Source organism: Bufo bufo, chromosome 4, assembly GCF_905171765.1.
Source record: "Bufo bufo chromosome 4, aBufBuf1.1, whole genome shotgun sequence".
Lineage (NCBI taxonomy): Eukaryota > Metazoa > Chordata > Amphibia > Anura > Bufonidae > Bufo > Bufo bufo.
This window is the reverse complement of record NC_053392.1, coordinates 625,446,108-625,462,363: the sequence shown is the minus strand read 5'-3', so window position 1 is coordinate 625,462,363 and position 16,256 is coordinate 625,446,108. Positions and strand designations below refer to the sequence as shown.

General features: G+C 42.6%; 1 protein-coding gene across 1 annotated transcript in view; it reads left to right on the top strand.

Moving 5' to 3' along the window:
* Window positions 1–16,256, top strand: part of GLP1R (glucagon like peptide 1 receptor) — a 214,824-nt gene that overhangs the window by 176,464 nt on the left and 22,104 nt on the right. The window contains exon 7 of the mRNA XM_040430274.1: window positions 3,159–3,219. Within this exon, the coding sequence (XP_040286208.1) occupies window positions 3,159–3,219 (61 nt within the window). The remainder of the gene's footprint in view (window positions 1–3,158; window positions 3,220–16,256) is intronic.

Sequence of the window (16,256 nt, the reverse complement as noted above, 5' to 3'; positions counted from 1 at the left end):
TAGTATTGCCATGGAAGGTGTGGGGAGAAAATGATTGTGAGCCATGATGACTGAAGGAGACACACTTGTGGAGGTTTACAGGTTCATGGTCGTCTTCTGCTGGAAACCTTCAAACCTTACCCTCTCCAGACAATGAAGGTCGACCGTCATTAGGATTATGAGACATTTACCAGAGAATCTGCTGCTCTGTTTTTCAATAACTTTGACTTCTTCTCCTTATATTTCCTCTCCTTCATCCTCTTCCGTTCCCTTGTCTTTTCTTTCTCATATTTCTTGTCCTTCTTCCCCTTCTCTTTTTTCTGCTCCTCCTTTATCTTTGTCCTCCTCTTCTTCTTCTTCTTCTTCCTCTTCTCCTCCTTTTTCTTCTCCTCCTGTCTCTTTGTCCTCCTCTTCTTCTCCTTCTTCCTCTTCTCCTTTTCCTCCTCTTCTCCTTTTCTCTCCCTCTGTCCTCACTTTCTTTTCCCTGCTCTCTTGTACATCTTCTCTCTTCTTCTGTTTCCTTCTTTTTTCTCCTTATATTTCCTCTTTTTCTTCTTCCTCTTCTCCTCCTTTTTCTTTACCTCCTTTCTCTTTGCCTCCTTTCTCTTTGTCCTCTTCTTCTTTTCCTTCTTCCTCTTCTCCTCTTTCTTCTTCTCCTTCTTGTTTCTGTTATTTCCTTCACTTTCTTTTCCTTCTCATCTCCTTTTCTGTCCGCTGTCCTCACTTTCTATTTCCTGCTCTCATGTACCTCTTCTCTCTTCTTCTGTTCCTTTGTCTTTTTCCCCCTTATATTTCCTCTTCTTCCTCTTCTCCTTTTCCTTTGCCTCCTTTCTCTTTGTCCTCTTCTTCTTTTCCTTCTTCCTCTTCTCCTCTTTCTTCTTCTCCTTCTTGTTTCTGTTATTTCCTTCACTTTCTTTTCCTTCTCATCTCCTTTTCTCTCCCTCTGTCCTCACTTTCTATTCCCTGCTCTCATGTACCTCTTCTCTCTTCTTCTGTTCCTTTGTCTTTTCCCCCCTTATATTTCCTCTTCTTCCTCTTCTCCTTTTCATTTGCCTCCTTTCTCTTTGTCCTCTTCTTCTTTTCCTTCTTCCTCTTCTCCTCTTTCTTCTTCTCCTTCTTGTTTCAGTAATTTCCTTCACTTTCTTTTTATTCTCTTCTCCTTTTCTGTCCTCTGTCCTCACTTTCTATTTCCAGCTCTCATGTACCTCTTCTCTCTTCTTTTGTTCCTTTGTCTTTTTTAGCCTTATATTTCCTCTTCTTCCTCTTCTCCTTTTCCTTTGCCTCCTTTCTCTTTGTCCTCTTCTTCTTTTCCTTCTTCCTCTTCTCCTCTTTCTTCTTCTCCTTCTTGTTTCTGTTATTTCCTTCACTTTCTTTTCCTTCTCATCTCCTTTTCTCTCCCTCTGTCCTCACTTTCTATTCCCTGCTCTCATGTACCTCTTCTCTCTTCTTCTGTTCCTTTGTCTTTTCCCCCCTTATATTTCCTCTTCTTCCTCTTCTCCTTTTCATTTGCCTCCTTTCTCTTTGTCCTCTTCTTCTTTTCCTTCTTCCTCTTCTCCTCTTTCTTCTTCTCCTTCTTGTATCAGTTATTTCCTTCACTTTCTTTTCCTTCTCATCTCCTTTTCTGTCCCACTGTCCTCACTTTCTATTTCCTGCTCTCATGTACCTCTTCTCTCTTCTTCTGTCTTTAGTTTTGTGTCCCAGTCATTGTTAATGTATCTTCTCAAAGTTCCTCAATTGTCTTATTTCTTTTATCTCCAAGGATTTCCAGTGACCTGAATGAAAACTGCCTTGCTTCCTGCTATTGATTCTTAGCTTTGGTTCTGTTCTTCCAATAACTTTCTTCTTCTTCATATCTGAATGCCTATTTATGACTCTGTCCTCTCTTCCTGATGTTGTGATGATAATAATTTTTCATCTTCTGAAGGTTACTATGACTGTCTATCCTCCAGATATTGCTATGATTGTCTGCAACTGTTTCTTCCTTTCAAAATATTGTATTCAATACCTGAGGCTTTGTCTCTTCCTGATATAAATGTATCTAACTATAACGCCGCCCTTCTTGCAGTGACTTCTATGTCATTGATCTTTCTAGATTTCTGTTCTTCGAATACCTTTCTATATCTCTGTTCTCCTTCCAGTGACTTCTATAAATCAGCTCTTCTTCAGATGATTTCCTATAACTCTGTTCTTTTTCCTATGACTCTCTATAATTCTGCTCTTCTTCTAATAACTTTCCATATCTATGTTCTTCTCTTATGACTTTCTAAATCTCTGCTCTTCCTCTGATGATTTTCTATAACTCTGATTTTCCTCCAATGGCTTTCTATAAGCTCTTCTTCTGATATTTTTCTATAACTCTGCTCTTCTTCCAATAACTTTCTATGTCTCTGTTCTTCTTTCTATGACTTTCTATATCTCTGTTCTTTCTATGACTTTCTATATCTCTGCTCTTCTTCCAATAACTTTCTATATCTTTGTTCTTCTTTCTATGACTTTCTATATCTCTGCTCTTCTTCTGATAATTTTCTATATCTATATTCTTTCTCCAAAGATTTTCTATAACACTGCTTTTCTTCTATAACTCTGCTCTTCCGATAATTTGCTATATCTCTGCTCTGCTTCCAATGGCTTTGTATAACTTTTCTCTTTTTCTTTCTATAACTCTACCCTTCTTCTAACCACTTTCTATATCCATGTTCTTCTTCCGATGATTTTCTAAACTCTGCTCTTCTTCCTATATCTCTGCTCTTCTTCCATTGACTTTCTATAACTCTGCTTTTCCTAGGATAACTTTCTATATCTCTGCTGTTCTTACTATGACTTTTTATAACTCTGTTCTTCCATGATTTTCTATAACTATATTCCTCTTGCTATGACTTTCTATAACTCTGATTGATTTTCTTTTCTTTTCACAGTATGTCTCATTGACCAACACTGTCTATTTTTACTAATGTACATCCTGTTGACTGTCCCTTCAGCTCTTCTATCTCTTCATCCCTCTGATAGTCCACTTTTTGGGCACGTCTCTTCTTTCTCTCCCTTTATTTTCATTGTTTCTCTCTCCTAATTTGCTCTAGAATCTCTTCCAGTCTCTTTCTCTTATCAAAATGATGCTTGCTCTCTTCCTTTCTCTGTCTCCTCTTTCAGTGACTGTCTCTCTGTTTCTCTCTTTCCTGTAGGGGTGCCTATGCTGTTTGTCCTCCCGTGGGGTGTAGTCAAGTACCTCTATGAAGATGATGGGTTTGTTCAGTCTATGAATGGCTTCTTGTGGCATGCTGCCGTCCTGTTCTCTTGTTTGTGCCTGTTTGGTTACATGGAGTCACACAGAGGTAGCAGCAGCCCCCGGGCCCTGGTGCCTGAGGGGGGCCCAAAGCCTCACATAAGGAGATAGGTAGATAGATATGAGATAGATTGATGCTGACAGATCAAGGTAGGGGATGGGGGCGGCAGGATAAATATACCTTTTATTGAGCTTTCATCATCATCTTTTATTTGCCAGGAGTAGGAGGCGGAGCTTCACAGGGAAGTGTCTTACAGCCCCTCCCCTTTGCTCTGAATGACAGCTGTATTATCCAACCAGGAGATCACTAGAGCTGTCACTCAAAGCAGAGGGGAGGGGCTGTGAAGTGAAGCTCCACCTTCTGGGCAGAGTTCTGGGCAGAGTTCTGTAGAATAAAATTTCATATCTTCCCTACGATAAAACCTCCACATAACTTATGCTTGTCCTGCTCTCCCCAGATGCTACCGAGTACTGTCAGCAGTTTAGAATGGTCAAAACTGCTGACAGAATCCCTCTAAATTGACAGAAGCAATTGAGATCTGTGAGGCAGATATCTTTATCTTGGCATCGAATAAGTCAAATAAACAATAGCCAGAAACTTGTGTTTGACTTTTCAGTGGCTTTTGTGGTAAAAACAGAATTGCGTTATGGATTCTGTTACCATGGACCATAACGCAATTCTATGACGGAATGCATAACGGAATGTCTTTAGAGGCATTCCCTTATTCATTCCGTCATAATAGAAGTCTTTGGGCTGCAAAACATATCCGTCCAGTTTTCATTATGCAGGGGAGTCCTCTCCTGATCCTGGGTCTTCTCCTGATCCTGAGTCTTCTCCTGAACCTGAGTCCTCTCCTGATCCTGAGTCCTCTCCTGATCCTGAGTCCTCTCCTGATCCTGAGTCCTCTCCTGATCCTGAGTCCTCTCCTGATCCTGAGTCCTCTGCTGATCCTGAGTCCTCTCCTGATCCTGAGTCCTCTGCTGATCCTGAGTCCTCTCCTGATCCTGAGTCCTCTCCTGATCCTGAGTCCTCTCCTGATCCTGAGTCCTCTCCTGATCCTGAGTCCTCTGTTGATCCTAAATCTTCTCCTGCATAACGTAAACGGGACGAATCAGTTTTGCAGCCCATATACTTCTATTATGACGGAATGAATAACGGAATGCCTCTAAAGACATTCTGTTATGCATTTCGTCATAGAATTGCGTTATGGTCCGTGGTAACAGAATCCATAATGCAATTCTAATTTTACCAGTACGAACGAATTGCAAACGAATTTCATAAGCGGAAATTCGCTCATCTCTAGTTATCAGATACGAGATCTAATTCATTTGCACAATGAGAACTATGCGAGCGCCACATGGACATCTCTCGGTATGAAAAATCTATCGCAGTCACGGACCCACGTGCACTCTCCATTGTCAGGAAGGTCTCGTAATTCCCGCATGATGCAGAACATTCTGTAGCTTCACCGCGCTCCCACCAGACAATGGGTTTCAATGCTGATTGTTCCATCTCTTTGTTCTCTGTTCTTGCTTGTTCCGTGAGTCCTTCTACTGGAACCTTCAACTGAATGAGTTGTCTTAGGATCTGCTGAATGGACCATTTGTGCGTTTAAACACAATAACATAGACAACTTGTGCCTAGGAGGGAAACTTTAATTGTACATTAAAGAGACAGAAACGTAAAAAAATGTTAATATTCAAAATACATTACAATCCTATACCAAGGACTGTGACTGCGACAAGGGCGACACCCTCTACGTCTGGAGGAAAGAAGGCTTTTACACCAACATAGAAGGGGGTTCTTTACTGTAAGAGCAGTGAGACTATGGAACTCTTTACTGTAAGAGCAGTGAGACTATGGACTCTTTACTGTAAGAGCAGTGAGACTATGGACTCTACTGTAAGAGCAGTGAGACTATGGACTCTATACTGTAAGAGCAGTGAGACTATGGACTCTTTACTGTAAGAGCAGTGAGACTATGGACTCTTTACTGTAAGAGCAGTGAGACTATGGACTCTTTACTGTAAGAGCAGTGAGACTATGGACTCTGTACTGTAAGAGCAGTGAGACTATGGACTGTTTACTGTAAGAGCAGTGAGACTATGGATTCTTTACTGTAAGAGCAGTGAGACTATGGACTCTACTGTAAGAGCGGTGAGACTATGGACTCTTTACTGTAAGAGCAGTGAGACTATGGACTCTATACTGTAAGAGCAGTGAGACTATGGACTATATACTGTAAGAGCAGTGAGACTATGGATTCTTTACTGTAAGAGCAGTGAGACTATGGACTCTTTTCTGTAAGAGCAGTGAGACTATGGACTCTACTGTAAGATCAGTGAGACTATGGACTCTTTACTGTAAGAGCAGTGAGACTATGGACTCTATACTGTAAGAGCAGTGAGACTATGGACTCTTTACTGTAAGAGCAGTGAGACTATGGACTATTTACTGTAAGAGCAGTGAGACTATGGACTCTTTACTGTAAGAGCAGTGAGACTATGGACTCTGTACTGTAAGAGCAGTGAGACTATGGACTCTTTACTGTAAGAGCAGTGAGACTATGGACTCTATACTGTAAGAGCAGTGAGACTATGTACTCTTTACTGTAACAGCAGTGAGACTATGGACTCTTTACTGTAAGAGCACTGAGACTATGGACTCTTTACTGTAAGAGCAGTGAGACTATGGGCTCTTTACTGTAAGAGCAGTGAGACTATGGGCTCTTTACTGTAAGAGCAGTGAGACTATGGATTCTTTACTGTAAGAGCAGTGAGACTATGGACTCTACTGTAAGAGCGGTGAGACTATGGACTCTTTACTGTAAGAGCAGTGAGACTATGGACTCTATACTGTAAGAGCAGTGAGACTATGGACTCTTTACTGTAAGAGCAGTGAGACTATGGACTCTACTGTAAGAGCGGTGAGACTATGGACTCTTTACTGTAAGAGCAGTGAGACTATGGACTCTATACTGTAAGAGCAGTGAGACTATGGACTCTTTACTGTAAGAGCAGTGAGACTATGGACTATTTACTGTAAGAGCAGTGAGACTATGGACTCTTTACTGTAAGAGCAGTGAGACTATGGACTCTGTACTGTAAGAGCAGTGAGACTATGGACTCTTTACTGTAAGAGCAGTGAGACTATGGACTCTATACTGTAAGAGCAGTGAGACTATGTACTCTTTACTGTAACAGCAGTGAGACTATGGACTCTTTACTGTAAGAGCACTGAGACTATGGACTCTTTACTGTAAGAGCACTGAGACTATGGACTCTTTACTGTAAGAGCACTGAGACTATGGACTCTTTACTGTAAGAGCAGTGAGACTATGGACTCTTTACTGTAAGAGCAGTGAGACTATAGACTCTTTACTGTAAAAGCAGTGAGACTATGGACTCTTTACTGTAGTAGCAGTGAGACTATGGACTCTTTACTGTAGTAGCAGTGAGACTATGGACTCTTTACTGTAAGAGCAGTGAGACTATGGATTCTTTACTGTAAGAGCAGTGAGACTATGGACTCTTTACTGTAAGAGCAGTGAGACTATGGACTCTTTACTGTAAGAGCAGTGAGACTATGGACTCTTCACTGTAAGAGCAGTGAGACTATGGATTCTTTACTGTAAGAGCAGTGAGACTATGGACTCTTTACGGTAAGAGCAGTGAGACTATGGACTCTTTACTGTAAGAGCATTGAGACTATGGACTCTACTGTAAGAGCAGTGAGACTATGGACTCTTTACTGTAAGAGCATTGAGACTATGGACTCTATACTGTAAGAGTAGTGAGACTATGGATTCTTTACTGTAAGAGCAGTGAGACTATGGACTTTTTACTGTAAGAGAAGTGAGACTATGGACTCTTTACTGTAAGAGCAGTGAGACTATGGACTCTTTACTGTAAGAGCAGTGAGACTATGGACTTTTTACTGTAAGAGCAGTGAGACTATGGACTCTTTACTGTAAGAGCGGTGAGACTATGGACTCTACTGTAAGAGCAGTGAGACTATGGACTCTTTACTGTAGTAGCAGTGAGACTATGGACTCTTTACTGTAAGAGCAGTGAGACTATGGACTCTTTACTGTAGTAGCAGTGAGACTATGGACTCTTTACTGTAAGAGCAGTGAGACTATGGACTCTATACTGTAAGAGCAGTGAGACTATGGACTCTTTACTGTAGTAGCTGTGAGACTATGGACTCTTTACTGTAAGAGCAGTGAGACTATGGACTCTTTACTGTAAGAGCAGTGAAACTATGGACTCTTTACTGTAAGAGCAGTGAGACTATGGACTCTTTACTGTAGTAGCAGTGAGACTATGGACTCTTTACTGTAGTAGCTGTGAGACTATGGACTCTTTACTGTAAGAGCAGTGAGACTATGGACTCTTTACTGTAAGAGCAGTGAGACTATGGACTCTTTACTGTAGTAGCAGTGAGACTATGGACTCTTTACTGTAGTAGCTGTGAGACTATGGACTCTTTACTGTAAGAGCAGTGAGACTATGGACTCTTTACTGTAAGAGCAGTGAAACTATGGACTCTTTACTGTAAGAGCAGTGAGACTATGGACTCTTTACTTTAGTAGCAGTGAGACAATGGATTCTTTACTGTAAGAGCAGTGACACTACTGTATGGATTCTTTACTGTAAGAGCAGTGAGACTATGGACTCTTCACTGTAAGAGCAGTGAGACTATGGACTCTTTACTGTAAGAGCAGTGAGACTATGGACTCTTTACTGTAAGAGCAGTGAGACTATGGACTCTTTACTGTAAGAGCAGTGAGACTATGGACTCTTTACTGTAAGAGCAGTGAGACTATGGACTCTTTACTGTAAGAGCACTGAGACTATGGACTCTTTACTGTAAGAGCAGCGAGACTATGGACTCTTTACTGTAAGAGCAGTGAGACTATGGACTCTTTACTGTAAGAGCAGTGAGACTATGGACTCTTTACGGTAAGAGCAGTGAGACTATGGACTCTTTACTGTAAGAGCAGTGAGACTATGGACTCTTTACTGTAAGAGCAGTGAGACTATGGACTCTTTACTGTAAGAGCAGTGAGACTATGGACTCTTTACTGTAAGAGCAGTGAGACTATGGACTCTTTACTGTAGTAGCAGTGAGACTATGGATTCTTTACTGTAAGAGCAGTGAGACTATGGACTCTTTACTGTCAGAGCAGTGAGACTATGGACTCTTTACTGTAAGAGCAGTGAGACTATGGATTCTTTACTGTAAGAGCAGCGAGACTATGGACTCTCTGCCTGAGGAGGCTACGAGAGGAGGCCTGGATGACTGGTGTGAAATAATACTACACATTATAATTGCTAAATTACTGGAGATGGAGGCCATGATCCAGGGAATTGTGCTTAGTTGGGAAGAATTATTTTTCAGTAAAATGAGGAAAATTGGATTCTACCTCACAAGGTGTTTTTTTTCCTTCCTCTGGATCAACTTTGCAGGATAACAGGCTGAACTGGATGGAGAGATGTCTTTCAGCCTTATAGACTATGTTACTATGTTTCCATGTTACTATATTAGTATGTTTATATTATTTAGTTACTATTCTAAAAATGTAACAATTTACCATCTATTGTACTTGGACAACAGTTTTTGTACCTGGGTCTCAGTAGCCTCCAGTGCTCTGCCTGGTGCCAGGCGTCTTTTCCTGTCGGCTCCACCGTTCCTCCTCTAGGCAGGTGTATACTGTATATATCGATCTCTGTCTGTGCTAAGCATTGCCTGTCTATGGCCTACGAACATAATTTGCCCTCAGCTCAGCTTTTGTTATTACAGATGGGCTTACTACACTCTCGGATTCAGTCTATTCAGTCACTGTATGGTGCTATTATTCAGTCTGTCAGTATATGGCGGTATTATTCAGTCACTGTATGGTGCTATTATTCAGTCTGTCATCATATGGCGGTATTATTCAGTCCCTGTATGGTGCTATTATTCAGCTAATGTATTACTCAGTCATTATATGCAGGCAGGCTTTAGCTCATAGATCCGAAGTTGATTCGTTCAAAAACTTCGTTTTTAATGCTGTTTTCGTACAGCATTAAAATGTATTGGCTCCATGTAGGCAAAGTTTGTATCCTCCAAAGTCGCGCAAAGACTTTGGTGAATGACCGCTATTCCCATCTGCATCTTTTTTTTTTTTTTTTAACCCAAACCTAACCTCCCTCTCTTGTGATGCGTCTCTTCTTCCTCAAAAAATAAAAGGAAGTGAAAAAGCAAACATGGAAAGTGGGGAGAGGGAAAAAAAAACGGGAAAAAAAACTTACCACTTCCAACCTCCCCATATCTTGAACTAGTTTTTTTGTTTATATAAAACATTCTTGTATCTCTTAACTTACAACCAAATGCAACCACTCATTAGAATATTCTGTGAGATCCAAACTCGAACAATCAACAGTCTGGCTAGAAACAAAATTCTAATCAAAAGAATCTTTTTATCCTTATGGCAGTTTACCTTAGTTAAATCGCTCAATATCCAACATTCAGGTGTAGATGGAATTACTATTTGGGTGATAAAATTCAGAATTGAGTCCCAGTAAGCTTTAAGACCCGGACACAACCAAAGCAGGTGCAAAAAATCAGCCCGTTGCTCATCACACCGTGGGCACCTCGAAGTTTCTCTTAATCCACATTTCTTAAGCCAACTCAGCATAATGTAGACTCTGTGTCAAATATTAAACTGCACCAAAATGTAGAAACAGTCCAGCTTTATAGAAACATAGAATGTGTCGGCAGATAAGAACCATTTGGCCCATCTAGTCTGCCCAATATATCTGAATCCTATGATAGCCTCACTCGTTTTCTTCCGCAAAGAAGGTCGTTAATCAACCTCTCAATAAGTTTAAAAAATGGATCCTCAGTCCAAATTGGGAATTCCTAAGGATGTAGAGAAGTTGGGGTAGAATCACCATCTTAACTAAAGCAACTCTATCAGCTCTAGTCGATATCGTAATATCGTAATCTCATTTTAGTTATTAATGGAGTCAAATTAAGTTGAATAAAATCTTCAAACCTAGGCGATATCAACCACCTCACCCCTCTCTCCGATACTCAAAATTGTCCAATATGGAATTAATGTCCAGGCCTGAGACTTCCCCAAAAGAGTTGACTATACGAATAATGTTTGGGAGAATTATATTAGTACAATTTATAAAAAATAGGACATCATCCGCATGTAGCGAAATCCGATCCTCTAATCCAAATACTCCAAACCCCTCAATCCTGTATCTTCCCTAACCCTGAGTGTTAAAGACTCAATATAGATATCGAACAGTAGCGGGGAGAGTGGGCAACCTCGACGAGTGCCTCTTGTCAACATTAAACTCAGGGTAAGACTGCCAATAATATTCAGTTTCGCAAGAGCTTAACCGTACCTATGAAGCTCGTACCAAATCCCATCCTTTCCAACACCCCATCTGCGTTTTTATAAAACTTTTTAAAATAGGAATATGAAGTCGGGTTTGATACTGGCTGGTACCGAGGTACCAAAGCCCACTTCGGATTCCTATTTTAAAATGTTTTTTTAAAGACGCAGATGTCACGGATGGTGTTGCAGAAAACTGGAAGTTATAAATTAACATCCGACTGACTTGATCCCAAGCTAAGGAGCATATGGGTGAGCCCTATAAACCCCTAGAGCTCTCCCTGACTGCTCTGCCCATGCAAAGATCTTTATGATAGATAATCGCATGCCCCCGTACCTAGACTGAGTGACACCTGAAAACCCTATAATAGTGAGGGGACACGACCACCGGCTCCCTGCACTTAATACGGAGGGAGTCAGGGTCACCTAGAATCAAGCCAGCAAGGAAACACAAATAAAGGAAAAGACTTATCTGAGGAACCAGCAGTTGCAGCCTCCAGCAGTGAACACAATCCAGGAAGTAGTATAAACCGCAAAGTGAGGCAGTATGGGAGGAGATATATAGGGAGACAATCACTGCTAATAGATGACAGCTGGGAGAGGGAGAAGAGATGACAAAGTGAAACCAAAACAAAGAACATCATGCAAGAGGTACAGAAGAACATCTGCCACAGCTTCTCAGAGAGCTGGCGGTGACAGCAGATGGGAATAGAGGTCATTCACCAAAGTCTTTGTGCGACTTTGAAGGAAGCAAACTTTGCCTACGCAGAGCCAATACATTTTAATGCTGTACGGAAACAGCAATAAAAACGAAGTGTTGAAACTACCGGTAATCGACTTCAGATCTATGATCCGAAGCTCGATTCGCTCAAGCCTATATGGATGTATTATTCAGGTATTATATGAAGGTATTATTTAGTCACTGTATGGTGGTATTATTCGGCTATTATATATATGGAGGTATTATTCAGCTGCTGTATGGTGGTACTATTTGGTGATTATATGAAGGTATTAGCCACTTATATTGGTATTATTTGGTGACTATATGGAGCTTTTATTCAGTCACTGTACGGTGGTATAATTTGGCTTTTATATGGAGGTGTTATTTGGTTACTACATGGAGGTATTATTCAGTCACTGTATGGTGGTATAATTTGGCTTTTATATGGAGGTATTATTTAGTTACTACATGGAGGTATTATTCAGTCACAGTCCATTATCCGATTAAAAGACCATGGAGACTTTATTACGTGTCCAGGGAACATGATGGACACATTCAATCTCCTGCACTTTTCTTGGACCAGACGGTGTTTTTGGTTTTAAATTGGGAGCATTCTCTGAACGCAGTGTGAATACTGACGTACTTTACTATATTAACAATTAACAGACAAGTGTCAGTGTTTGATATCTAATGTCTGTGTTGTGTGATTTGGAAGTGAATCACTATTGGCTACAACCGTTATCTGTGACTATATATTTCTCCATTATGATGCCGCGAGTAGAAACGCGTGAGAGATTGAACGTGTCCACCATGTTCCGTGTTTGCTTCTGGAGCTGGTCTTTTATTCGGACGCTGGACTTTCTCCCTTGATTTCCATGGTTACAGTTGCGCTTCCGCACCTTCTCCATGCACCCCGGGCTGTGCGGCAGGTGATCGGTGTGCACACTTTTTGGTAACTAATATTCAGTCACAGTATAGCAGTACTAATGAATCACTGGATGGCGGTATTATTGAGCTCCTTTGGTGGTATTGTTGTGTGACTGGTAGTATTATTGAGTCACTATATTCCGGTATTATTTATTCCTCCTGTGGTGGAGTTATAGGATTAGGAGGTGCTTTGAATATGGGTAATACGGTTTAATTTATACATAGAAATAAGGCTGGGACAAGAGGTGGACACGAGGGGCAATCGCCTACAGTGCAGTTCCCTTCATGGCCAAGGAAGGGTAACCAGTCACATATCTGTGTTGAGCATTGGGGTAAGGCGCTGTGATGGCAGACTCCACTGCACGGACCGTCTTTTACATGTCCGGCTCCTTCTGCACATGACTGTGTGCATGCTGTCTTGTTGTCGGACATCTGATAACCTTTGTGGCACTTTCCTGAGTAAATCTAGTCACTTGTTCTCCAGTATATGTAATAGGCGGAGAACCTCCATAATTGACCTCTGCTCTCAAGGGCTCCTCCGATATTCCCTGCACGGCACCCACAAGGGCTCCCGGCGGCAGAGGCGACCAGTGATTGCTTAGTCTTACATGATTAGATACTCCGCGTCTGCCATAAATATTCAGGAAGCGAGGAAATGAAATTGACTTATTACAAAGGACGAGCTTCATATGAATAGAGGAGACACCAGAGCACCGTCACAGCCCGGAGGAAACACATATTACAATCCGGTGCAGCACGTGAGACAGCAGCGCATTTCAAGCTCTAACAGCCCTTAATTTGTCCAGGGTGTGAGACGCTCAACCATTTCAAGCTACCACAGCTCAAAGCTACACCAGAGAGAAGATGATTTTGCATTTCCAGCTTTGATAGCCCTCATGATACTCAAGAAGTGAGACGCCTAAAGATTTCACAGAAGTAAGATGTGCACATTGTGGGCCATCAGGGACTCTCCTGAATTGCGCTGTTCCTCTCCTCTTCCTCCTGGCAGGATGCCATTTGATCCTGGTGACCCTCTTCAAGTCCATGCTGTTCCAGCAAAGCAATGTTCAATCTCTTCTCTGGTTCTGAGCTCTGGAGATGTTTCTTATGTGATAATCAAACCACATTCAGTCGCTGAGAGCCCACACACAGTTCACAGTGAGCTCCTGGAAGATCCTGTCTGCTCCTTTGTTCCTGGGGATTCTTAGCCTGCAACTAATTTGCTTTTCTGGCTATGACCCCAGGCTAGATTCTAGTTCCACTCCTGTGTCCACGTTCTAATCCTGCTCCTGTGTCCACGTTCTAATCCTGCTCCTGTGTCCACGTTCTAATCCTGCTCCTGTGTCCACGATCCAGTCCTGCTCCTGTGTCCACGATCCAGTCCTGCTCCTGTGTCCATGATCCAGTCCTGCTCCTGTGTCCATGATCCAGTCCTGCTCCTGTGTCCATGATTTAGTCCTGCTCCTGTGTCCATGATCCAGTCCTGCTCCTGTGTCCATGATCCAGTCCTGCTCCTGTGTCCATGATCCAGTCCTGCTCCTGTGTCCATGATCCAGTCCTGCTCCTGTGTCCTTGATCCAGTCCTGCTCCTGTGTCCTTGATCCAGTCCTGTGTCCATGATCCAGTCCTGCTCCTGTGTCCATGATCCAGTCCTGCTCCTGTGTCCATGATCCAGTCCTGTGTCTATGATCCAGTCCTGCTCCTGTGTCCATGATCCAGTCCTGCTCCTATGGCATAGCTAAAGGATATTGGTTCCTGGTTTAAACTAGAAAAGCTTCAATTTCTGGGGAAATTGTGTGAAGTGTTCTTGCCTCCACCAGTAGTCTACAACTGGAGTGGGCGGAGTAACTGGGTGGAGTGGGCAGAGTAACCGTGGAAAGGTTGGACTTGGCAGAGTAACTTTTTTGGAGTGAGTAAAGATAGTAAACATTACACTAACGAATTGATTGATCAAATTTAAAAAGTGCACATGGCAAGCTCGATAGAGTGAGAAATGCATTTTAACTTTTATTTATTTATATAGCACATTTAATTGCAATGTTGTTGCCCAAAGTGCTTCACAGTTACATCAAAACATACATTAATAAAAACATTAGCAGCATTATCAAGCCTAGGAGATGAAGGTATGACCACATGCATTTGGGGGGGGGGGGGTCTCAGCATCTTGACGTAGAATGGAGGTGAAGGTGTGCTATCTGTTTGCTGATAATCAGTGTTCACAACCACTGTTTCCTGGCAACGCTCATGCCCCGTTTATGCAGGATCTAAGCGTGTGACACCATCACTATGTACCTCCTGGGCACATTCACTGTCACAAACCTCCATTTCCACTATGTTGCTGTGGGGCTCCGGATCCCGAATGTCACAAACCTCCATTTCCACTATGCTGCTGTGGGGCTCCGGATCCCGAATGTCACAAACCTCCATTTCCACTATGTTGCTGTGGGGCTCCGGATCCCGAATGTCACAAACCTCCATTTCCACTATGCTGCTGTGGGGCTCCGAATCCCGAATGTCACAAACCTCCATTTCCACTATGCTGCTGTGGGGCCCCGGATCCCGAATGTCACAAACCTCCATTTCCACTATGCTGCTGTGGGGCTCCGGATCCCGAATGTCACAAACCTCCATTTCCACTATGCTGCTGTGGGGCTCCGGATCCCGAATGTCACAAACCTCCATTTCCACTATGCTGCTGTGGGGCTCCGGATCCCGAATGTCACAAACCTCCATTTCCACTATGCTGCTGTGGGGCTCCGAATCCCGAATGTCACAAACCTCCATTTCCACTATGCTGCTGTGGGGCTCCGGATCCCGAATGTCACAAACCTCCATTTCCACTATGCTGCTGTGGGGCTCCGGATCCCGAATGTCACAAACCTCCATTTCCACTATGCTGCTGTGCGGCTCCAGATCCCGAATGTCACAAACCTCCATTTCCTCTATGCTGCTGTGGGGCTCCGGATCCCGAATGTCACAAACCTCCATTTCCACTATGCTGCTGTGGGGCCCCGGATCCCGAATGTCACAAACCTCCATTTCCACTATGCTGCTGTGGGGCTCCGGATCCCGAATGTCACAAACCTCCATTTCCACTATGCTGCTGTGGGGCCCCGGATCCCGAAAGCGTGGGTATGAAAGGTCCAGTTTAGTCCAGCGTATCTTTGCAGCTTTAGATCTCTTTCCTTTAGATGGCATGATGATATTCACACAGCTCTAATTTCTTTTTGTAAATGTAGCTAGCTGAAACACCTGAAGTACTCTCTACTGTATAAAACTTATTTCCAAACTTTTAAAGGGGTTGGCCACCCTAAGTATCAAAAATTCAAAGTGCCCCAGACAATAGCCCAAACTATGAAGTATTTATATCATGCTAAATGTGACGGCTATATGTAATTTTTCTAATCTGTTCACCATGACATGTTCCCCTGAGGAGCTTCCTCAGACCGGCTGTGTGGGCGGAGCAGCTGTAAAGTGAAAGTAAACATCCCAGCATGCATTGCAGCAAGCATCTTCAGAGAAGTAGTCACATGACATCCCCGCCCACCTCTGTTCCTATAGAGACAAGAGCCCCTCAGACTTCTGTACAGACATAGCAATAGAAAGCGCACCCCAGCGCCAGCAGTAAAGAGAGGTCACTTCATTGGCGGTTGCGATCTTAAAACGGTTGTAGTTTAAAAAATTATAAATCCTACAGCGAAGAGCTTTATATTGTAAGAATCACAAGATCCAGATCTATATTTTGATGCATAGTATGGCTAGAGTGGAGTTTCAATGAATGTCAATGGACGGCGTGAGTTGCAAACAAATGGTCATATTGTGAAAACTATCCGGACTATGGCTTAGCCGTGTACATTTTTTGTGGCAGCAGGGCTAGCTGAACGTTTTGATATAACATCTGTGTAGGTGGGCTTGAAAATGAGGGAGTGGTGTCAGTTTAGAAATCGTGTCCTGA